Below are 21,106 nucleotides of genomic sequence, written 5' to 3' on the forward strand. Positions count from 1 at the left end.
TTAGAGAGACAACGCGATATGCTTTAGGTAAAATGTTTTACGCTTCCCAAAAGGGTAAAACGTTTTCCTTTTTTTTCAAAGGGTTTTCCAGTTGACTTGTAAAAAGTTTTCCTTTGACTTATTTTCCAGACTAAACAAACACTTGAAAATTCAGAAAATATTTTCCTGCATAATATTTTCCTGCAAACAAACAGGGCCTAAAAAAAGGTTAGAGACCTTACCATGTGTTTTTGAAAATACAGGGACTAAACAGTGTGTTTTGTCAAAATATAGGGACTAATAAATTAATTACCCTAGATTTAAAGACTTAATAATAACACTTTAAATAAATTTATAGACTAATGAGATACCATATAGACCAATCAAGCTTTTTGAACAAATTCAAAAGGGAAACTGATGTACTAAGCAAAATTTTTATCATTCATTTAGACTAAAAAACATGTCATAATTATAATCTGAATGTGTGCCTGAATATTTGCGTGTGAATAGGTTATAAATATCATAGTCAATAGCTTATTATAGAAATTAAATTTATTACCTATCAAAAAAAAGAAATTAAATTTATTAACTTTTCTAATTTGACTGTACAATCTTATATAACTACACTAATTTTTGAACTCATGGTAGTATATAAATATTTAAAAAAAAATTATAATTTAATAATTAAAATTAATAATATAAAGGTGTCATCTAAATTATATTTTATTATTTTATTTTTGCATTTACTTTAATCGATCCTTTTATTAATAAATATAATAATATAATTAAAATTTATATATTATATTATATAATATATAGATATTATTTCTAATATAATATGATATAAGATATAAAAATATCCCTAACATTTACGCCTAAAAGTAATTTTATCTCTAATATCTAAAATGGTGTAATTTTACCCTTAACGTTGGCAGTCAAAAGTAATTTTATCCATAACATTGACAAATTGGGTCAATTAGAGAAATTATTCATCAAATTGTCTTCTCGGTTGTCACACCCGACCCAAATCGGAATCGGGTATGAACAGAAAACATGATAACGAACTTCTAACAGTCTAAAAAGCAAATCGATTTTCTACGAATAAAAATTTAATTGGACTACCTAAAATTTATTTAATTATTTGGTTTGGACTTGGTAATTCTATCAAGCTTCCTACGTATCCCGAACATCTTTTAATCTTTAAATAGGGAATCAAAGCCACGTAGTTCTACCTATTTTAGGTAGTTCTTTTAACTTATTCACATGTTGATTAACTCACTTGTATATTTCACTTCTAACTATATACTTTTATTATTCACAATACGGTTATTGGGCCTAAACCAATATTTAATTTCTCGACTTTATTCAATAATCTACTTAAGATATATTTCATATATGAATATTTTATGGCTTCAATAGTATAACACTTTAAACTTAAAAATCATGTTATCAATTCAAGTCACGAAATAAATATCAATGTTTTTGACAAACGAATCAAATCAAATAACGTTTTATCAAACGGAATTAAAACAAATAAACATTTTATCAAACCGAATCGTAACCAAATAAACGTTTTATCAAACCGAATCGTAATCAAATAAACATTTTTATCAAAATATGTAACAAATCAAATCATCACACTTTGCAAAAACGTAATATAAAACTTGTATGTGTCAATCCTCAAATTCCACCCATGTAGTTTCTCATAACATCAACAATATCAATAATCGAGATATCTCATTCATATCTCGTTCCTTGCCTAACGTTAGGACTATTAGCCGTGCACTCTGGTCATACCGCCATTAGATATGGTCTTACAACTTACAACTTATACCCCGGATAATCCTAGATGAACAAAACCATTTTATCTTTCTTTCAAAATATCACAAATAAAAATCATATTTGGACTTCATTCCAAATCACAGAAATAATAACAATAACAACCGCAACAACTTTCTCGATCCAAAAGTAATTCCCATAAAATAGTCAAATTCATTTTCCAACCCAATTTTCAAAATACCACGATAATAAACAATTATTTTTCAAATAATCAAAATCAAAAGTATATAAATATTTTAAATAATATATTTAAAACAAGGTAATAAAACGTATTCAAAGCCACTTAAATAATTTAAAACTGAAACTTATGTTCATTTGTTGCCGGAATGGCTATTTTAGACCGAATATAGCATTAGACTCGTTATATTATCATAAGTCTATTTGTACGAATTTTATATTCGAATTCATATACCAATTGTATATTCAATTGTATATTTTCCTTTATACTGACTCTAATTGGTAAATATCAATATTAGACCTTCTAATTTATAATTTTAACTTTTACTTAAACTATTTTATTCATAAGATTCAAAATAATCAAAATATTTTTATTGGATTATTTTCGATCATGGAAATAGGAATTTTAAACCAACGTAATTATTTTTGACCGATTATACATTTAAACTCGTGGTGCTGCTAAAAGCCTATTATTACCGAATTAAATTTCAGCTCAATAAGTCTAAAAGAATACGGTCTAAAGTTTATATTTTTATTAGTAACCTATAAATTTAATAAATTATTATAAATATCGGAACCGATCTTACTCATAGAACATTTTAAAAATAATTTGAATCTTAAATAGAGTTATCGAAATGTCATCGTCGGTCACCGAAAATTAATCACTGTGATCTATTGACAGCTGATCCGAAACGTCATCTCCCTTAACAGCCAAAAAGGATTTTTCCTCTCCTTATTTGAAAACCATTCTTTCTTATTAATCAGAAATTGGATCTCTCCCCAAAAGATGCCCTTCCCACATGTTAATAAGAGGTAAATATATATTAGAGATGTTCCAAAATATGATTTTTATCTTCCTCAACCACTTGCCACATACATGGCAATATATAAATCTATATACTTTAAAAAGTTGACAAATATAATCTAGCTTAGTTGACACATGTATTAAATTATTGACATGTATATAAATTTATTGACAAGTGTTTTACCCTATGTCTAAATACATGCCACATTTTTTTTTTGTATATATATATATATATATATATATTTATTTATTATTATCTATTATTATTATTCATAATTTGAATTGTAAATTCGTATTTGCATATGCTTTGGCAAATTGATATAAATATTGATTTAGTCCTTAAGCTTATAATTTTTTATAAACATAGTCAAAACCTTTTAATGTACACCTAAACATTAAATTAAATTTAATAAATTAAACCCAATTAATATATTTAAATTCATAATTAATTGACACTCCCAAAAGATATATTATAATTTATTTCGAAAAATAAAGATTAGAAATTTTAGACACGGACGTGACATCGGTCATGAATCTTATCATCTACACTTCACATATGCGTCATTTTATCATTAATTAGTAATAAATCACAAACATATGATTAAACGTGAACTTTAAAAAAATTAAAAGTATGTATTGTATTTTGTACGAGTTGAATAAAAAAATTCAAATATTTTACTGAATTTAAAAATATTAACCTCCAATTATATTATTAAATCACAAAAAAAAACATGAATTGTTTTTGAAATCAACTTACGTGCAATTGGTACAAAATAAAAAATAAAATATCTATGTTTTATAATAATCACTACAAGAAAATCGGTAATTAGCAACCGGGAATATGGTTGCTAAACCGGTTGCTAACATGATTTTGCAACCGGATTTGTACTTTTAGCAACCAACATGATCAGTTGGTAACTGCCAGGTTGCTAAACCTTTGAAACCAGATTTTCATTCACGATCGCAATGTTTGCAACCAGAAAAAGTGGTTGGTAAGTTGGTTGCAAATTTACAAACCGATTTGTTGCAACCAACCGTTGGTTTCAGAACCAAATTTCAAATTTGTAAATGTAATGTGATTAGCAACCATCAGGATCCGGTCACAAACATTCTGGTCGCTAAGTTTGCTACGTTTTTCTGACAAAATTCTGAATGGTTTATTCAACGAAAGTTTTATCGTCGATTTACCGACAACATGTTTTGTCGGTGATTTCTAGACGCCCTCTTATATATATATTTTTTCTGTAAATTATTATTTTTACAAATTTTTTTATTGAACCTGTAAATTATATAGAAATTACATCACAAAACACATTAATAAAACAAACAACATAGAGTAATTAGGCAATATATATATATATATAGCAATTAAAGTTTACATGAACTAAACTAAAGTTAAAGCTAATAATAAGTTTGAAGGTCTCAAAATGATGAACAAGCTAAGTTATATACTCATGACATAATACTAATCTACGTACCAAAACTCATCATATATAGCTTGGTACTCTGATATCCAACTAAGGTGGAAGATTGGGATTTGATATTCACACCCTTTCCAAAAACTACCAAAAAGTAATATGAATATCCAATTAAGGTGGGAGATGGGGAATATATTCACACCTTTTTCCAAAAACTACCAAAAAGCAATATTCTAAGACGAAGGAATCTATTCGTTGGAGTCACAATCTAACCTCTCCAAGGCACGAAGTCGGGCAATGGTGGTCTGGATTTGCCTTAAAGATGGACCAATTTGTGTTTCAATATCCATCAATCAGCCTCAAAGCTCGTTAACCTCGTCCACATCAACACTCAAATGTAAACTTTGAAGTGATTGATCCATCCGTTGTTGTCGTTCATCAAACCTTTGTTGGTGTTCACTTATCCGCTCTAGATGCTCTATAAAACCAGCCCTCTCGGCATTGAAACCATCAAGTCGCTCTTGTATAGAGTGAAGATCGGGTTGTGGATTAACATTTGAGCTAGATGCACCATTGACGTTGCGACTTGAAGATGAAGCAGCTCTCGCATTTCTAGGATGCGACATGTGATCCCGATAATAATGAGAAGCTGCTGAACCTAGTCCATAAACCCCTCCATCCCTATTAACTCCTCCACAAGCAGCATAAAATGCTTCTATTTCATCAATGGCTTCAATGGTTGCCTCAAGTTTAGTGGTGGTTTGTTCATCTTCTTGTTGTTCAATATTATGCTCATAATCTGCCTACATTTAGTATCATTTAAAAAAGTAAGATAATGCATCTATATATTACTTAATATGACCACATTAATTTATACATGTTCTCAATATGTACTATTTACCTGAATTTCTTTACATCGATCATTAACAAATGAAAATCCATCATGCTTGTGAGTGTGTGCCCACAAAAGAATTGATCGGGAGTAATCGGCCTACCTAACTCCTTTTCATGTCACAAGTGTATATATATATATATATATAGGCTGAATTAACCAATGAAAACTCAAGTATAAACAGAAGTACGATGCATATATATATATATATATATATATATATATATATATATATATATATATTCTCTTAAATACAATTAATGAATAAATGATATTGTACGTTTGAATGTACGATTTGAGAAAAGAAGAGAGTGCAGATTTGTATAAATAGATCTGTACCAGATTGAACTGTAAAATGAAGAATAAAATCTAGAAATTACTTTGTAGACTAAGTATCGATGTTTGCAACTCCAAAGCTGCTCAAAATTAATTATTCATAGAGCATATATATGAAAAATGTCAAGCAAATCAGCAAACTTGTTGTTTTATTTTTGTTTTTCATCCTAAAACTTGGTTCTTTAGTTAAAAAACTACTTCAAGGGAAAACCACAATATATATAAACTACAAACTGAGAATTAAATGAAACAAACCAACATATATATGTCAAACCATGTCTCCCAATTTAATTAAGATTCACTATTGCATCTTATCTCTATTTCCTTCCCTAACCCAATATTTATGTACAGACATGACTCAAATCCTTCACTATATGAAGATTTTCATTATCATCTACCATTAATTAAAATTTATATTACTCATCTACCACTATATGTTCAACAAACTTTAGAGCTAAAAAAATGAACTTAGTCAGGCTATTTTTTCAATGTAAACACTTAGTCACAGTTATAAAAGATGCAAAACAAAGATGTGTACCAATTTTTGTACAGATTTTGCATGAGCACTTGAACCTCCATCATGGGTTCCTTTAGCCACCCCATCTTCTCCCACTCTTATTTTTTTGGCAATCTCACTTCTTCTTTTAAAGGTAGGAGTTCCCCACATACGATTCCACGACTCCCATACTTCTTCAGGGCACCAAATATGCCTTTTTCCTTTATTCCTTATTGTAGTCATTGTTCCATTATAGCGTTCCTTGAGTTTTTTTAATAAATTCCTTCTTTATTGTGTCATCCGAATATTTGGATGAGTCCCAAACACAACGTTTCTGCATAAATTTAATAAATCCATGAGAAATCTATTTCTGAATCTTAAATGAAAGTAGATAAATTTGAATACCCGAAACTCCTCGAAATATTTATCCATAATGGCAGTTGGTATCATTCCAGCATTATACGTGACCGGTTATGGATATTCTTGAAAGATACTCGTCACTACCGATGCAAGGTGACTATCGATAAACCTGCATCACATTTTAACAAAAGTGTTTCAATTTATAAATAAATACAAGTTATTAAACTACTATGTTATCTACATGATACATATGGTTCATTTAATTTACAAGTTATCAATTGAAAGCACAATGATGAATTTGTCATTAGAATCTTTAGGCGCATCAGAACTTATATTTCGCCTTGGTCCATAGTTTCGAGGTATTGTTGTTTAAGATTGAGTGGAACCACCGACAATATTGGAATCTGCTGGAAAAAAACATACTTTTTATTGTATTCTCAGACATTAACAGAAATCTGAAATCAAAATTAAATTGATAATGCATATGCTTTATTTCAGACTTGTCTATTCTAGTATAGAAAACATGTGGATGGATTAGTGAGATGTATAGTTACTCTTTTGGTGATGCATTGATTCTTTTTCATAATATATACTTCTATTTGTATCTAATTGAGCTTGAAAGTTTTGTTACATGAATTGAGCTTCATAAGAAAGCCAAAAATTATCAAAAAGTTCAGGATCAGCCAATGAACATATACTAGTGAAGATACATCTGATTACTGCAGCAGCAAGCATAGTATGCCAAAGGTTTCCAAGATGTAGTAATTCTAACATAATATTTTTGTTCCCTAAAATATAACACCAATCAACTCATCAAAAATTACTGCCAATTTCTTAGCATCAAAAACATACCTCAAGTATAAATCCAGCTGATAACTATATCCATAAAATATAAAAACCACAACAAAATGATAGAGATGATGAAAAAGGCCAGAACTCAGTAGGCAATATGAAGATATAATACATACCTTCGGTACTTGGCTGAGCTTGTAATGGATCAGTAGGAGATGTAATCGGTCCACGTAATGAAGTGGGCGGAGTAGTAGGTTCCTGTGTAGAGGAAGGCAATGTCCGATCTGTAGATGAAGGTGTAGAAGAAGGCGATGCATCTTGTACATGTGAAGGCGATGCCTTATGAACTTGTGAAGCCGATGCCTCATGAACTTGTGAAGGAAATGTCCCCCGTGCATATGAAGACGATGAAAGCATACGCCTGATTTGCAGGAAAGGAGGTAGGGTGCTAGGCACTAACCTCCTTATAGGTTGCTTGCCATTGTTCCTACCTGTTGGTGTGTGCTTATCACCACCTCCATCTTGACCTTCATTTGAAGTCATCCTACAAAGTAATTATGAACTGTTGCAAAAAAAAAAAACGACCAACATATAATAATAATTACAGAAAAGCAAGAAAACCAACCAATTGAGTTGATAAATACAAGAAGAGTCATAAAAAGTATTAATTGGCACATTGAACTTATCATAATCTATGCAATAATAACTATGAAATATTAAAAACTCAATTGAAGAACATAAATAACAGACTGGATCAGCAGCTAATTTATAAAAAAACATATTGGATATCATCAATTTAATTGGAAACTAATCACTAATAAAAAACAGACTGGACCAACAACTAGTTTATAGATACCACCATACTAATAAAAACAGTCTTTTTAAATAAACGCAAAACATAAAAATCTCAATTTAATTCGAAACTAATCACTATCATCATCGCTGGCATTGATATCATCATCCAAATTGTCGCTGAGTTCAGCCTCGTTCTCAGATTCAGAAACGATAACATCATCTTCATCGGATTCTTCTCTTGGCAACCGAAAAGAAGGATCATCATCGACATTGTTTAATGGAATGCCATCTTCAAAGGAAACTTCAACTTCAATTAATTGAGCCTCATCTTCTTGAAATGCATCATTGTTAGCATCAACCTTGTTCCCGGGTATGTCAAAGACCCCTTTAGGTTTAACTATGCATGCAACAACCCAGTCAATCTTATCACGTCTCATTGAAGGATAAGGAACAAAATAAACTTGTGTTGCTTGCAAAGCCAAAATAAATGGCTCGTATTTTTTATAACTTCGCTTCGTATTAACTTCAACAATGTTGTACCGATCATGAATCTGAATGCCGACATTTGGTGTAGGATCATACCATGTGCATTTAAACAACACGGTTTTTTGGACTGGTAAACCAGGGTAAGAAACTTCGATTATCTCATCAATTACACCATAATATGCAAAACCCTCCCCAACGACGCAAACAGCATTGTTAGAAGTTGATTGATCACCACTGTGCATTGTTGTTAGAAGTTACTATACTATATATATATATATGTTGAGCCATGTAAATATTTCTAATATTAGTAAGGTGGATTGACATGAAAAATGAATGAATAAATGCAGCATCGGAATGTTATAGATATAAAAGTGAAGGAGTGATGATAGTAGCAGCAAGTGATGCATAAACTAGTCCATTAAAACCCATCCAAAAAGTTCATTAAACCAAGAACCATGGCTGATTGTATAAACAAATCCATCATATATATTTATATTGCTAATTGTATTCCATAACAAGAACTTGAAATATTTTCAAGAACTTTAATTACCACATATAATAGCTGATCATGACAGTTAGAAAAAAATGAGGCAATGAAATTTAGAACAGAGACACAAGTTTGTGTTGCAATTGAATCTTCAAAACAAAAATTGGTTTCAATCACTAGTTTTGTTTTCCTTTACTATTAAAGTTGAATACAACATATTTTCTATTGAAGTTGAATTGGCAGAGAATCAAATAAGAAACAACCAACATCAGATTAAAGTCGAATTGGAAGAAAGTATCCTTCCAATTTTCCAACGTCTAATATTACAATAGCAGGTGTATGTGCCTCTGTTTCTGCTCTAAAAATCAACAATTTCTTTCCAAAGTACAATTATTCCTCCTTTCAGATAAGAATAATAATTGAACTGAAAGAGACAACTGAGTGATGGAGAGATACGTAAACAACAGAAATTAGCAATGTAACAGAATAAAAAGAAGAAGAATAGAACTGATAGAGAGAGACGTTGTGAAATCTGCCACAATCGTGAAACTGTTAGAATTAGAGTTGTTAACGTGTGTGTGAGTATGATTAATCTTGGTTAAGAGAGTTAATTGGTGTTAATTGAATGGGAGACCGTGAAAAGGACAAATTTGGAGGGACAAAAGATTTTTTTCCTTGTTTTACATGGATTAAGAAACCTCCTATTGGCATAAATCCTATGTGTAATAGGAGAATTAAAGATATATATGTTTGTTCTCTTCTATTTTAGAGGAGAACTGAAGGCATTCGAAAAGGACAAAAACATTACACCATAAACCATTCTCAGGAATCTAATTAGCATATATAAATTATTATATACTAGAAAGATATTATATAATAATCAAAGATAGTGGCAGCATTGGTGACAAAAAGCTTGTCCAAATGGTTAATAACCATCTTATTCATACCTGATAAGCAGGAAGCAAATAATCTTAAAATAGTGTGCTAAAGACAAGACATTCACAAGAAATGTTTGAATTCATGGAATGTCAAGGCAGAACATAATATAAGATATAGAAAAGAGGTATATAAGTGATGCAAGTCCATTAATTTCTCAGGAACTTCTAACACTAAAGAGATTATTATATAATAATCAATGATATATGAATAACTAAAATACTCTATCTAAATCCATTTGAGTGAGTGATTATATAGAAGAAGTTAAAGAATAATTTTTAACATCTTTACAAAAAAAAAAAATATTTTTACACTATTTTGTTGATGAACTATTTCCTTATTTTATTAATATATGCCATCACTGTATACTCCATTATCTAAACAATCTCAAACGGGTTGTATAAATTAACAAAGCACCGTCAATCTTATAAGTATTAAATTTTTAAGAGATAAGGTGTAAAAATACCCCTAAAGTTAGCAGTCAAGAGCAATAATACCCCTAACGTAAAAAAAAGGGTACCATTAAGGACTCAATATTGACAACTTGGTTCAAAATTGGACAAACTTAACAGATTTTTATACAAAGTTAAAATTTCCAGTTTGCATGTCTGCCAGCTCATGAAATGCTAAGTGATTATCTCTTAGCCTTATCACTTTCTTCTCTTTCAATTGAACCAAACACATAAATTCATTACTGAACCAAAACAACTACATCTGCTAATCTTAATTTTTCCAATTTTTCATCTCTGGTTAAGTTCTTGCACTCTTCACAGCAATAGAGAATCCCAAGAAACATTTCCCAGCTCTGGCCACACCAAATCAATACACTGTCAATATGAATTGCACCAAGAGCATTGAATTTCACCTTTTCTTTATTATTTTATTTTCTTCCTCTTTGTCTGATATTACACAAATGGAATCGAAATGAAATAAAAAATGGAGTGAAATATTCAGTTTGCAGAAATCCATATAAAAAGTTTTGGGGATTCTATATGTTAGAGATAATATTCTAATTATCTCTGTAAATAGATTCCTATCTAGTTAGAGTTTTACTCTGTCTATATTCCTAGCTAGGTAGAGTTTCAATACGACTATACTTATGTATTGTATTCCTATACAAACTATTATTGGCTCACTATAAATACAAGGCCTCTGAGCCAGAATCATTAAGCTGATTCAATTCATTATTGTGCCTATTACTTATCTGTCTATCTCCATATTCCTATCATTATCAAATCATTCATCCAACATAGTATCAGTAGTATCAACTTCCGCATCCTCCGAATCCTCTGATCATCCTCAATCCCCGACCTATTCCCAATACAAAGCCGCCATTGCCATCGCCGCCGCCGCCACTGCGGCTGCCGCCGCCCCGTCTGCCGCCGCAGATCCAATCGTGTCCGGCGATTCAGTCGCACCGAGCTCGGGTTGGCGATTCACCTCTCCGTTTGTAACCGGTGAATCGTCGTTCCTCGCAGCAAACAATCCTCCGCCACAAGCGTCGCAGCCACCTCCGACAACCGCGACAGATTTGCTGCCACAGGCGGTTCTTAACGCCCTAGCCGCACAACAGCGCCAGCAACACCGTGAGCCGCAGGCGCCCCTCACAGCGGCTGTCGTTCACCGTGAGCCGCAACCCACGCAACAGCAACAGACCGTCGGCGACCTCCTGCCGCAGGCAGTCCGCGATGCGCTAGCCTCATTCCAAGCGGCACGAAGCAGCAGAACGCGCAAGCCGCGATCCCCGCTACCGCCGCTGTCAACACGATCCCCGCTACCGCTGCTGTCAACGCGCAAGCCGCGCCTCTCGTGACTCCGACGAACTCCACAGCTGATGCAGCGGTGCTAGCCGCGCTTGCGGCATACCAGGCAGCAGTTCCGCTGCCGCAAAATCAACAAACCCTAGTTCAGCAGCCATCCACTCAATTGCAACAATCGGCGACACCTCCAACTCTATTTTCTCCATCAGTTCTTGCTGCCCTAGCAGCGTATCAGGCAGCCGAAACTAGTAACAGAAATCAGATTATTTCTGAATCTTATACTTCACCGTTTTGTTACAATACTCAATTATCCCATGATCCCTCACCTTCTTTCTTCTCAAATTCGTTTCATAACACTGTTGATGCACCGTCAAACAATGTTAGACACAACTTTATTTCCCCATCCATTCCTCATACTAGAAACAATCATGTCCCTTCAGAACCTATCTCCACTCATGTTGAACAACCAAGACAACCACCCACAAATATCAACATTAACATCAAATTAACACCAAACAACTACAAAGCATGGAGAATGTCCATGGAATCCACCCTTCAAACCTATCATCTTCTTCCTCATATTCTTAGTTCAACACCACCTCCACCCAAATTTATTCCTAGAACAGGTTTTGTGACATCATCTACGGATTTAATCATAAATCCATCTTTTATTCAATGGGATGATGTAGAAAATGTGGTTAGGACTTTGCTCCTAAATTCAATCGCCGAAGAGGTATTTTCTGAGATTGCATATCTCAAATATTCACATGACATTTGGCTAGCCTTAGAGGATGCCTACGGGCTAATTACAGGCAGCAAGCAGTTTCAGATGGGAGTCGAACTGCATGAACTTGAGCAAGGAGGAATGTCTGTTACGGCATATATGCAAAAAGTGAAATCCATCCTTGATGATCTGGCTGCCTCAGGGAATCCTTATCCTCGGCATCTACTACCGTCAGTCCTTTACAAAGGTTTAGCAGAAGAGTATCGCTCCACTGTTCAGAATCTTGTAACTCAGCGCGGTACAAACATCAACTATCAAGAGATTTTGCATAGCTTGAAGATAGTTGAGGGCATGATTCAATCGACCAGAAAGACAACTCTGCTTCAGCCTGAGGCCAATGTATCCACCATGGAAACAAATCAAGCAAAGAAGCAGAATCCAAAGAAAAGAAGAAGTGGCAAGTGCTACAATTGTGGTGATCCAAGCCACTGGGCTGACAAGTGCAAAAGGCCAAAGAACAATTCAAGAGCACAATACAATCCTGGACCACAAGCGCATATGGCATGGAAACAACCACCGAATCCATTCATGGGTCCTAATCAGCCGTGGTACCCAGAAACAGGAGCAACTAATCACATGACGGCAAATCCGGCTCATCTTCAACAAATGCAGCCATATCCAGGATATGATACAGTTCAGTTTGGCAATGGTCAAGGTTTGCAAATTTCTCACTTTGGAAATTCAAATATCAATAATCTGAAAATTAATGATGCCCTACTTGTTCCCAAGCTTACCAAATCTTTATTATCTGTTCAAAAATTTACCCGTGACAACTCATGTTTCTTTGAATTTTGGCCTAACCATTTTCTTGTGAATGACCAAACAACTGGGGAAATCCTGTTACGGGGCCCGAGTAAAGATGGACTCTATGTGCTTACACCCACCCTGAAGGAGGCGCTAGTTGGAGAGAAGGTGTCTTTTGAAAGGTGGCATGCACGGCTTGGACATTGTCAGAATCAGACAGTCAGCTCAGTTCTCAAAGGAAACAATCTATCCTCTTCAAAACCAGTTAGCAAATGTTCTTTTTGTCCATTAGGCAAGCTTGCTAGGAGCTCTTTACCATCTATTAGTCGCTCTAGCACATTTACTTTTGAAAACTTACATCTGGATGTTTGGGGGCCAGCTCCAGTTGCTTCTTGTCTTGGCCACCGTTATTTTTTAATAATCATTGATGAATTCACCAGATTTGGATGGGTTTTTTGTTTAAAGAATAAGAGTGATGTCTTTTCAACCTTCTGTGATTTTTATGCCATGATTTCTAATCAGTATAGTGCAAGGGTTAAGAATATTTACTCTGATCTTGGGGGGGAGTTTCAAAAACTATAACCTTTTTTCAAACGTCATGGCATTATACACAAGATTGCATGCCCTCACACTCATGCACAAAATGGTATAGCTGAGAGGAAAATTAGACATGTTGTTGACACTTGCCTTACTTTGCTAGCCAATGCATCTTTACCTCCAAAATTTTGGAACTATGCCATGATACACAGCATTAGGCTAATTAACTACTTACCCACCAAAATCCTAAACAACAAGTCACCCTATTTCTTGTTCTATAAGAAACAACCTGCCTATAAGGCCTTACACATTTTTGGCAGTGGTGTTTATCCCCTTCTTCGTCCATACAATCAGCACAAATTTGATTTTCGTTCCAAGCTATGTGTCTACCTTGGTCCATCAGAAAATCATTCCGGGGATATGTCTTGAATATGCCACCGGACGCATATACATCTGCAAATTTGTGCAGCACAATGAAGAAGTCTTTCCTGCATCAACAATCACTGCATCATCACCTTCAACTAGCAACTCAGGGGTAAGCACATCGTGTCAACTACCATCTCTACTCGGCCCGTATCCAGGTAATTTCTCTAATCCCAACCCTATAGTATCTTCTTCTAACCTGGTTCCATACTCTGCACCCATCACACCTGGACCCCATCCTGGAACCCCAACTACTCCTCCGGACTCTGAAGCCACACACAGTGCTCCTTTAGCTCCACCTTAATATCTGTCACCAGTGGTCACTACTGCATCAACACATGTTCCTCAGAATGATCCTAACACTCTAGTTGATGCTGCGGACACCATCACACCGGAAATACAGAATGTAATTCCTCATGAGGAGAACATCATACCATAAACAGATTCTCCTCCTCCTGAAAGTGCACCACATGCTCCTATTCCACCTGAAAGGCCCAGGCCTCGCAATGCACCGCTAATTGGTCCACGACAACATTATATGCAACTTCGACAGTCATCTCTTCAGTCAAGAGGAAGGTTTGAGGGACTATTAGCTACACATCCAAATGGCACAGTGGATCCCACATGCTTCAGTAAAGCCAACAAACAATCAGAATGGCGTACTGCCATGTCTGAAGAGATCCAAGCTCTTTTGGACAATGGCACATGGCAACTTGTACCGAGACCACATGATCAACATGTCATCACCTCCAGGTGGCTCTTTCGTACAAAGAAGAAGTCTGATGGAACCATTGAGCGTCACAAAGCTCGCTTAGTAGCAAGGGGATTCACTCAAAAAGCTGGGATTGACTACAAAGAAACATTCAGTCCAGTAATCAAAGCCACAACCATCAGGTCTGTATTTGCCATCGCAGCAGCAAACAACTGGTTCGTCAATCAGCTAGATGTCTCCAATGCATTTCTACATGGAAACTTATCAGAAACCATATATATGGAACAACCGCAGGGGTTTCGGGATAGTGATCGACCAGATCATGTCTGCCTTCTCAAAAAGAGTCTCTATGGATTGAAGCAAGCACCGCGAGAATGGTTCACTCATCTTCGAACATTCCTCCTCTCCCTAGGGTACAAAATGTCACAGGCTGACAACTCTTTGTTCATCAGACGCACCGATACTGAAAAGACTTACATTCTGTGCTATGTTGATGATATACTCATAACAGGGAACCACCCGGCACACATCACCAACACTATTACAGCCATCGAACGTGAGTTTCCCATTCGCAATCTTGGCAAAGCAGAATACTTTCTTGGAATTGAGATCCGATATGAGAAGGATGGCATTCACATGTGTCAAGCCAAGTATGTGGCTGACATCCTCGACAGAGTGAAGATGATTGACTCCAAACCCACACTAACGCCCATGGCCACCACACCAACACTTTCAAAGGAGCTAGGCACCAGCTTAACCTCTGGAGATGAATATAGAAGCATTGTGGGGGCACTTCAATACTTAACATTCACTCGTCCTGACATTGCATTTGCAGTTAACAAATTATGTCAGTTTCTACACTGTCCAACTGATGAACACTGGAAAGGAGTCAAGTGGGTTTTATGCTATGTTCAGGGTACATCAGATTTTGGCATAGTCATGTCTGTCAAACCAATACAGCACATCCATTGCTACTCAGATAGTGATTGGGGAGGGTGTCCTGATGATCGACGATCCACGGGTGCCTTCTGTGTCTATCTTGGATCCAGCATTGTATCGTGGCAGACCCGCAAGCAACCCACAATAGCCAGGTCCTCAACAGAGAGCGAATACAAAGCAGTAGCAAATGCCACTGCCGAACTACTATGGCTCAAATCTCTTCTCTCGGATCTCGGATTTCCATTACCCACCCCGGTTCAGTTATGGTGTGACAATGTTGGAGCAATCTATCTCACCTCAAATCCAGTGTTTCATGCTCGCACGAAACACATTGAGCTAGACTACCATTTTGTTCGTGAACAAGTTCACAGAGGATTTCTCAGTGTCAGATTTATTCCAACCGATGATCAGGTTGCAGACATACTCACCAAGCCGCTAGCTCCGGCTCGTTTCACGATGCTACGCTCCCGCCTCTTCGTTCGTGCCCGCCATCGGCTTGAGGGGGGTGTTAGAGATAATATTCTAATTATCTCTGTAAATAGATTCCTATCTAGTTAGAGTTTTACTCTGTCTATATTCCTAGCTAGGTAGAGTTTCAATACGACTATACTTATGTATTGTATTCCTATACAAACTATTATTGGCTCACTATAAATACAAGGCCTCTGAGCCAGAATCATTAAACTCATTCAATTCATTATTGTGCCTATTACTTATCTGTCTATCTCCATATTCCTATCATTATCAAATCATTCATCCAACACTATATGTTTTCCAGAGATGAAGGATATGGGGATACAAATGACATTCAATTGATTTTAATCACCTGGAATTTCATGAGTTGGAAGATATACTGACTATGCAAATAGAAATTTTAACTTTGCATGGAAAATATGTTAATTTGTCTAAAATTGGACTGACTTGTCAACGTTGGGCCCTCAATTGTACCATTTTTAACGTTAGGGGTATTATTGCTCTTTACTGTCAACGTTAGAGATATTTTTGCACCTTATCCCTATTTTTAATTAGTAAATTTCTATAGTATAATAAAACTAATGGGTAGTTGAGAATATGACTCAACCATTTTGATATAACACATAAGTTATCTGATTAGAAATTAACTTATGCTCATCAGATCATGTTCTTCACCTGAGAGGACATAAAATACAAGACCATAACACAAACTACAACTTCCAATTTCACACATTACAAGAAATTGAAATCCACTTAAGACATCAACCAAAGTACAAATTAGTTTAAAGCACAAATTGGTAGTGAAACGAGACACTTACTTCTTCTAGCCGACTCTAGAACGTCTTTTTCTTGCTTCAGTAATCCCCAGCAGACACCACAAACCCCTATCTCCTTTGGATCTTCTTCCCCTATGATTAAGGAAACTAAAGGGTTTTGATTTTAGAGGAGAGGAAAGTTAGGGTTCTCAGAGGACATAAAATACAAGACCATAACAAAAACTACAACTTCCAATTTCACACATTACAAGAAATTGAAATCCACTTAAGACATCAACCAAAGTACAAATTAGTTTAAGGCACAAATTGGTAGTGAAACAAGACACTTACTTCCTCTAGCTGACTCTAGAACGTCTGTCTATCTTGCTTCAGTAATCCCCAATAGACACCACAAACCCCTATCTCCTTTGGATCTTCTTCCCCTATGATTACGGAAACCAAAGGGTTTTGATTTTAGAGGAGAGGAAAGTTAGGGTTAGGGTTCCATCAAAAATTTAAGGATTGCATTTCATAATCTAGCTTAAGGAAACATGGGATTTTTGGAATTGAGAATACGATAAGAAATAAACCCTAATAGAGAAGATAGAAGTGAAATAGAAAAGAAAAGATGGGTTTGTTGAGTGGAGGGAAGATCGCAACATTAGAAGTGGGAGCTCAGAGGACAGATGTCAAGTTTTTATTAAATCAAAAGTTAATGATCAAGATAAAGGGTGATGATGTAAGGGTAACATATTGATTTAACTTTTACTTTTTACTTTCTTATAAGAAACCTAAAATAATGGGCGGCAATATTAGGCGGGAATTTTGGCGCCAACACTGACTCAAATAAAAAAAATTGAGTCATGATATGAAACCAACAATTATAAATCTGGTAATTACTCCAATCATTCATAAAAAAAAAGAAATAAAAAAAATTGCTCAAATAATTACAACCAACATTTATATGTTTACACCCGTAATGGTTGCAATCTTTCCAACCATCACAACTTTGAAACCAGATTATTTGTCTCAAATGTATTGTATAAATCTGATCATTACCTTTCCAACCAAATATAGGTTTTCCAACCAACATGGTTGTAACATTACCACCATTTTTTAATATGGTCTTAACACATTGGTTGGTAATTACTGATTTTCTTGTAGTGAATGTCTGAAATTGACCAAACTTGTCAATGTTAGAAGTAAAATTGATATTGGTTGCCAACGTTAGAAATAAAATTACACTATTTTAAATATTAAGGATATTTTTGCACCTTATTCCATATAAGGTTGTTGAGATTTCTCTCGACTATTATTTTTTAAATACATATGGTATCAATGTCTGCAATAGTGAATAGAAATTATTTTGTATAGTGACTTTTTTTTATGATTGCTGTTTGATTTATCCTAGTGAGTAAATTTGTTTTGTGGTATTTTCTTGTCACTATTTTAATTTTTGGGGAATGTGTCCTAAAGACAATTTGTTTTAAGTTATTTCGTCAATAAATATTGTTTGATTTAACATAGTTATGACATACTATTATAAGGATATAGTCTTTTATCACATTATAAGATAAAAGGTTCATATATTATCATCATTATACAATGTTTTTATGCAAGATGAAGTGACGAAACTTTATGTTATAAATTGATGAAGCATGTGGACTAAGGCCCACAAAGACTTCCTATGTGTACTATCTAGTCACCACCAGGCCTCTTGGACTCTTACATCCGTACACGTTAAAAGGTGCATTTGGCCCTTTTTACCGTACTAAAGGCATCAAAGACTTAAACCCCTCAAGCCAAAACCTATAAATAAAGGGATCTCACTTCACGGTAAAGGATCAGAACCTCTCTCTCTACTCTCTCTCTACTCTTTATATTTACCTTACTATTGTCCATACTAACTTGACCACCGAATTACACCACAGGGACTACTCCCGACTCAGGCATCGAAGCTCAACCTATACAGCAACCATCGATCTCAACTTCTCATTATAAAATAAATGATAATAATCTTAAACAATCCCAAATCGATGCATTATACGATAGGACTAGTATAAGGTTATAAAGACTTGCATGTAATATGTTTTCATTCATGAATATGTAGCTGATCTCACGTGTTGTAGGTATATAGATATCTAGACAATTACATTGATGTATATGAATGTGTTGATAGGTGAGATCGGGATATCAGAATCTTCCTTATAAACAGCTTCTAGTGACCTGAGAACACAACAAACGGTCAAACAGGGGTCGAAGTCCGACAAACCCTCTACAATGCTTAAGTCAGTGAGGTATCTAGAGAAGAATACTAACTTGAAAGCACTTTAGTAAGGGAGAACGTATAGCTAGTTTTGTACCTGTGGCTCTAACTTCTTAGCTATTTATATGTGAATATTACTTACAAGTGGGCTTGTGTTATGTACAAGTGTCAACTCCTCATTGGCTTCAGACCTTGTTATTCCGCGTTTAAGTAGAGTTGGGCGTGCCTTTTGGAATCTGAAGCTTCTCATTATTCACGTGCCTTATTGATCTGTCCTTCCAAAAAGAGCCTTTTAGGTGGGCTAGGCTAATGTTTGGCCGTTAATGAGCCTGGACCTTAGCTTAATTATTAGGCTCATAATCATTATTTACCATATCAATAGGCATAGGAGATCCAACAAGAGATTTTGCAAGGTATATAATCCTCAGACTTAAATAATCATCATTGTTATCTTGAACTATTGAATTGTAATGCTTTTACTTTGGTCACGTCGCTCTGTAAATACGCTTAGCTCCCAGAAAAGATTATGTATTACATGAAGTAGTTGCAAGATAGTTGAATGATATATTAAGCATTCATCACTCTCGGATTGTGAGAGATATACCCACGGTCTCTTGTGGGAGACTTGCTCTAAATCCTTGCAAGGTGATAGATTCCATATTAAAATTAGAATTTCACGAATCTATCTGGTTTAAGCAACTCGACTTGGAGAAGTAAACAAATGCCTCTTATATATGATTTAGCATATTATATGGTCATGGGTCATTTGGATATAGTTGATGAAAAATCGAATTATACTGCAATTACACACTAACAGGTAAACCGTCCATCAATATAAATTGGGGACCGCAACATCGATGTCGCTGAGTAAATCTTTCATCATAATTAAAATAGAGTCCATGAGTACGTCGTTTTTTCATTTCATCATAGGAGAGGCATTTGATTGGTGTACCATTTTTAGTTATTGTTGGTGTTGAACTCCGTTCAGCACCTCGTGTTAGTCTTCTAATCATCCTCCATTGCCTTCCCGATTTCTCATCTCTCATTCGGGCTAAACGGATCGCCTCCTTCAATGTTTTTGGTATAAATATTCTAATCCCATCGACGATTCCAACTTTGAGTCTGCTCATGAAAGTGCCCAACAAAGCCGTTTGAATCCATCCTTGAACCCAGTTGTGCAGCCTTTCAAACTCTTTATGATATTCTCTTAGTATTCCTTGCCGTTTAATTTTGGACACGAATTTGTCAAAATCTTCACATTCAGTAAGGTGAAACCAAGCCCACAGTTCCTTCATGAATAGTTCCCATGTCAGGATTCGACCTTCCTCCTTCAAAGCCCTTTTGAACCACTACCACCATTGGTTAGCTTCATCTTTAAGGTGAAAAGAAGACAATTGCATCTTTTGAGCCTTAGAAGTTCCTTGGTAATCAAAGACTTGCTCTACTTTTGTCCGCCATTTTGTAGGATCACCTCTTGAGTACATGGGAAACTCGAGCTTTGGTAAATTTGAAGAAAATGCGAGGCTTTCTCCTTTTGAGGAATCCTTAAAGGAATTTATATTATCATGAAATTGATTCGAATTGGAAGATCCTTACCTTGAATTAGATTTCTTTGTTAGCGAGAAAGTTTAAGCCATTTTGTTGACTGACTCTTCCAAGAAACAAAGTTTTTCTTCTAACCTGACCTCCATTTTGAAGAGCATATCCTGTACAGCTCTAAGACATGCTTGTAGATTTTCAATGTGTTCCTTGTTTGTAGCCATGCTTTGATCCCAATTCATGCTCTGATCCCAATTAGAACCCAAGGAAGATGAAAATTTGAAATAATAGAATTCCTTACACTGGTGAGAATAAACTAGAGAATTTAGTTATTGGAATAAGCTTGCTTTTCTTTATTCAAACTGACTCAATTCA

General features: G+C 35.0%; 1 protein-coding gene across 1 annotated transcript; it reads right to left on the minus strand.

Moving 5' to 3' along the window:
* Positions 1–4,220: 4,220 nt before the first annotated feature.
* On the minus strand, positions 4,221–6,473 carry LOC136220670 (uncharacterized). Its single transcript, XM_066008467.1, has 3 exons — positions 6,348–6,473; positions 5,985–6,276; positions 4,221–5,021 (listed from the first exon to the last, which is right to left on the minus strand). Exons 2-3 carry the CDS (start codon positions 6,183–6,185, stop codon positions 4,578–4,580), a joined length of 645 nt encoding a protein of 214 aa, XP_065864539.1. The 5' UTR covers positions 6,186–6,276; positions 6,348–6,473; the 3' UTR covers positions 4,221–4,577.
* Between the last annotated feature and the right edge of the window lie 14,633 nt (positions 6,474–21,106).

This window comes from Euphorbia lathyris, chromosome 2, assembly GCF_963576675.1.
Source record: "Euphorbia lathyris chromosome 2, ddEupLath1.1, whole genome shotgun sequence".
NCBI lineage: Eukaryota > Viridiplantae > Streptophyta > Magnoliopsida > Malpighiales > Euphorbiaceae > Euphorbia > Euphorbia lathyris.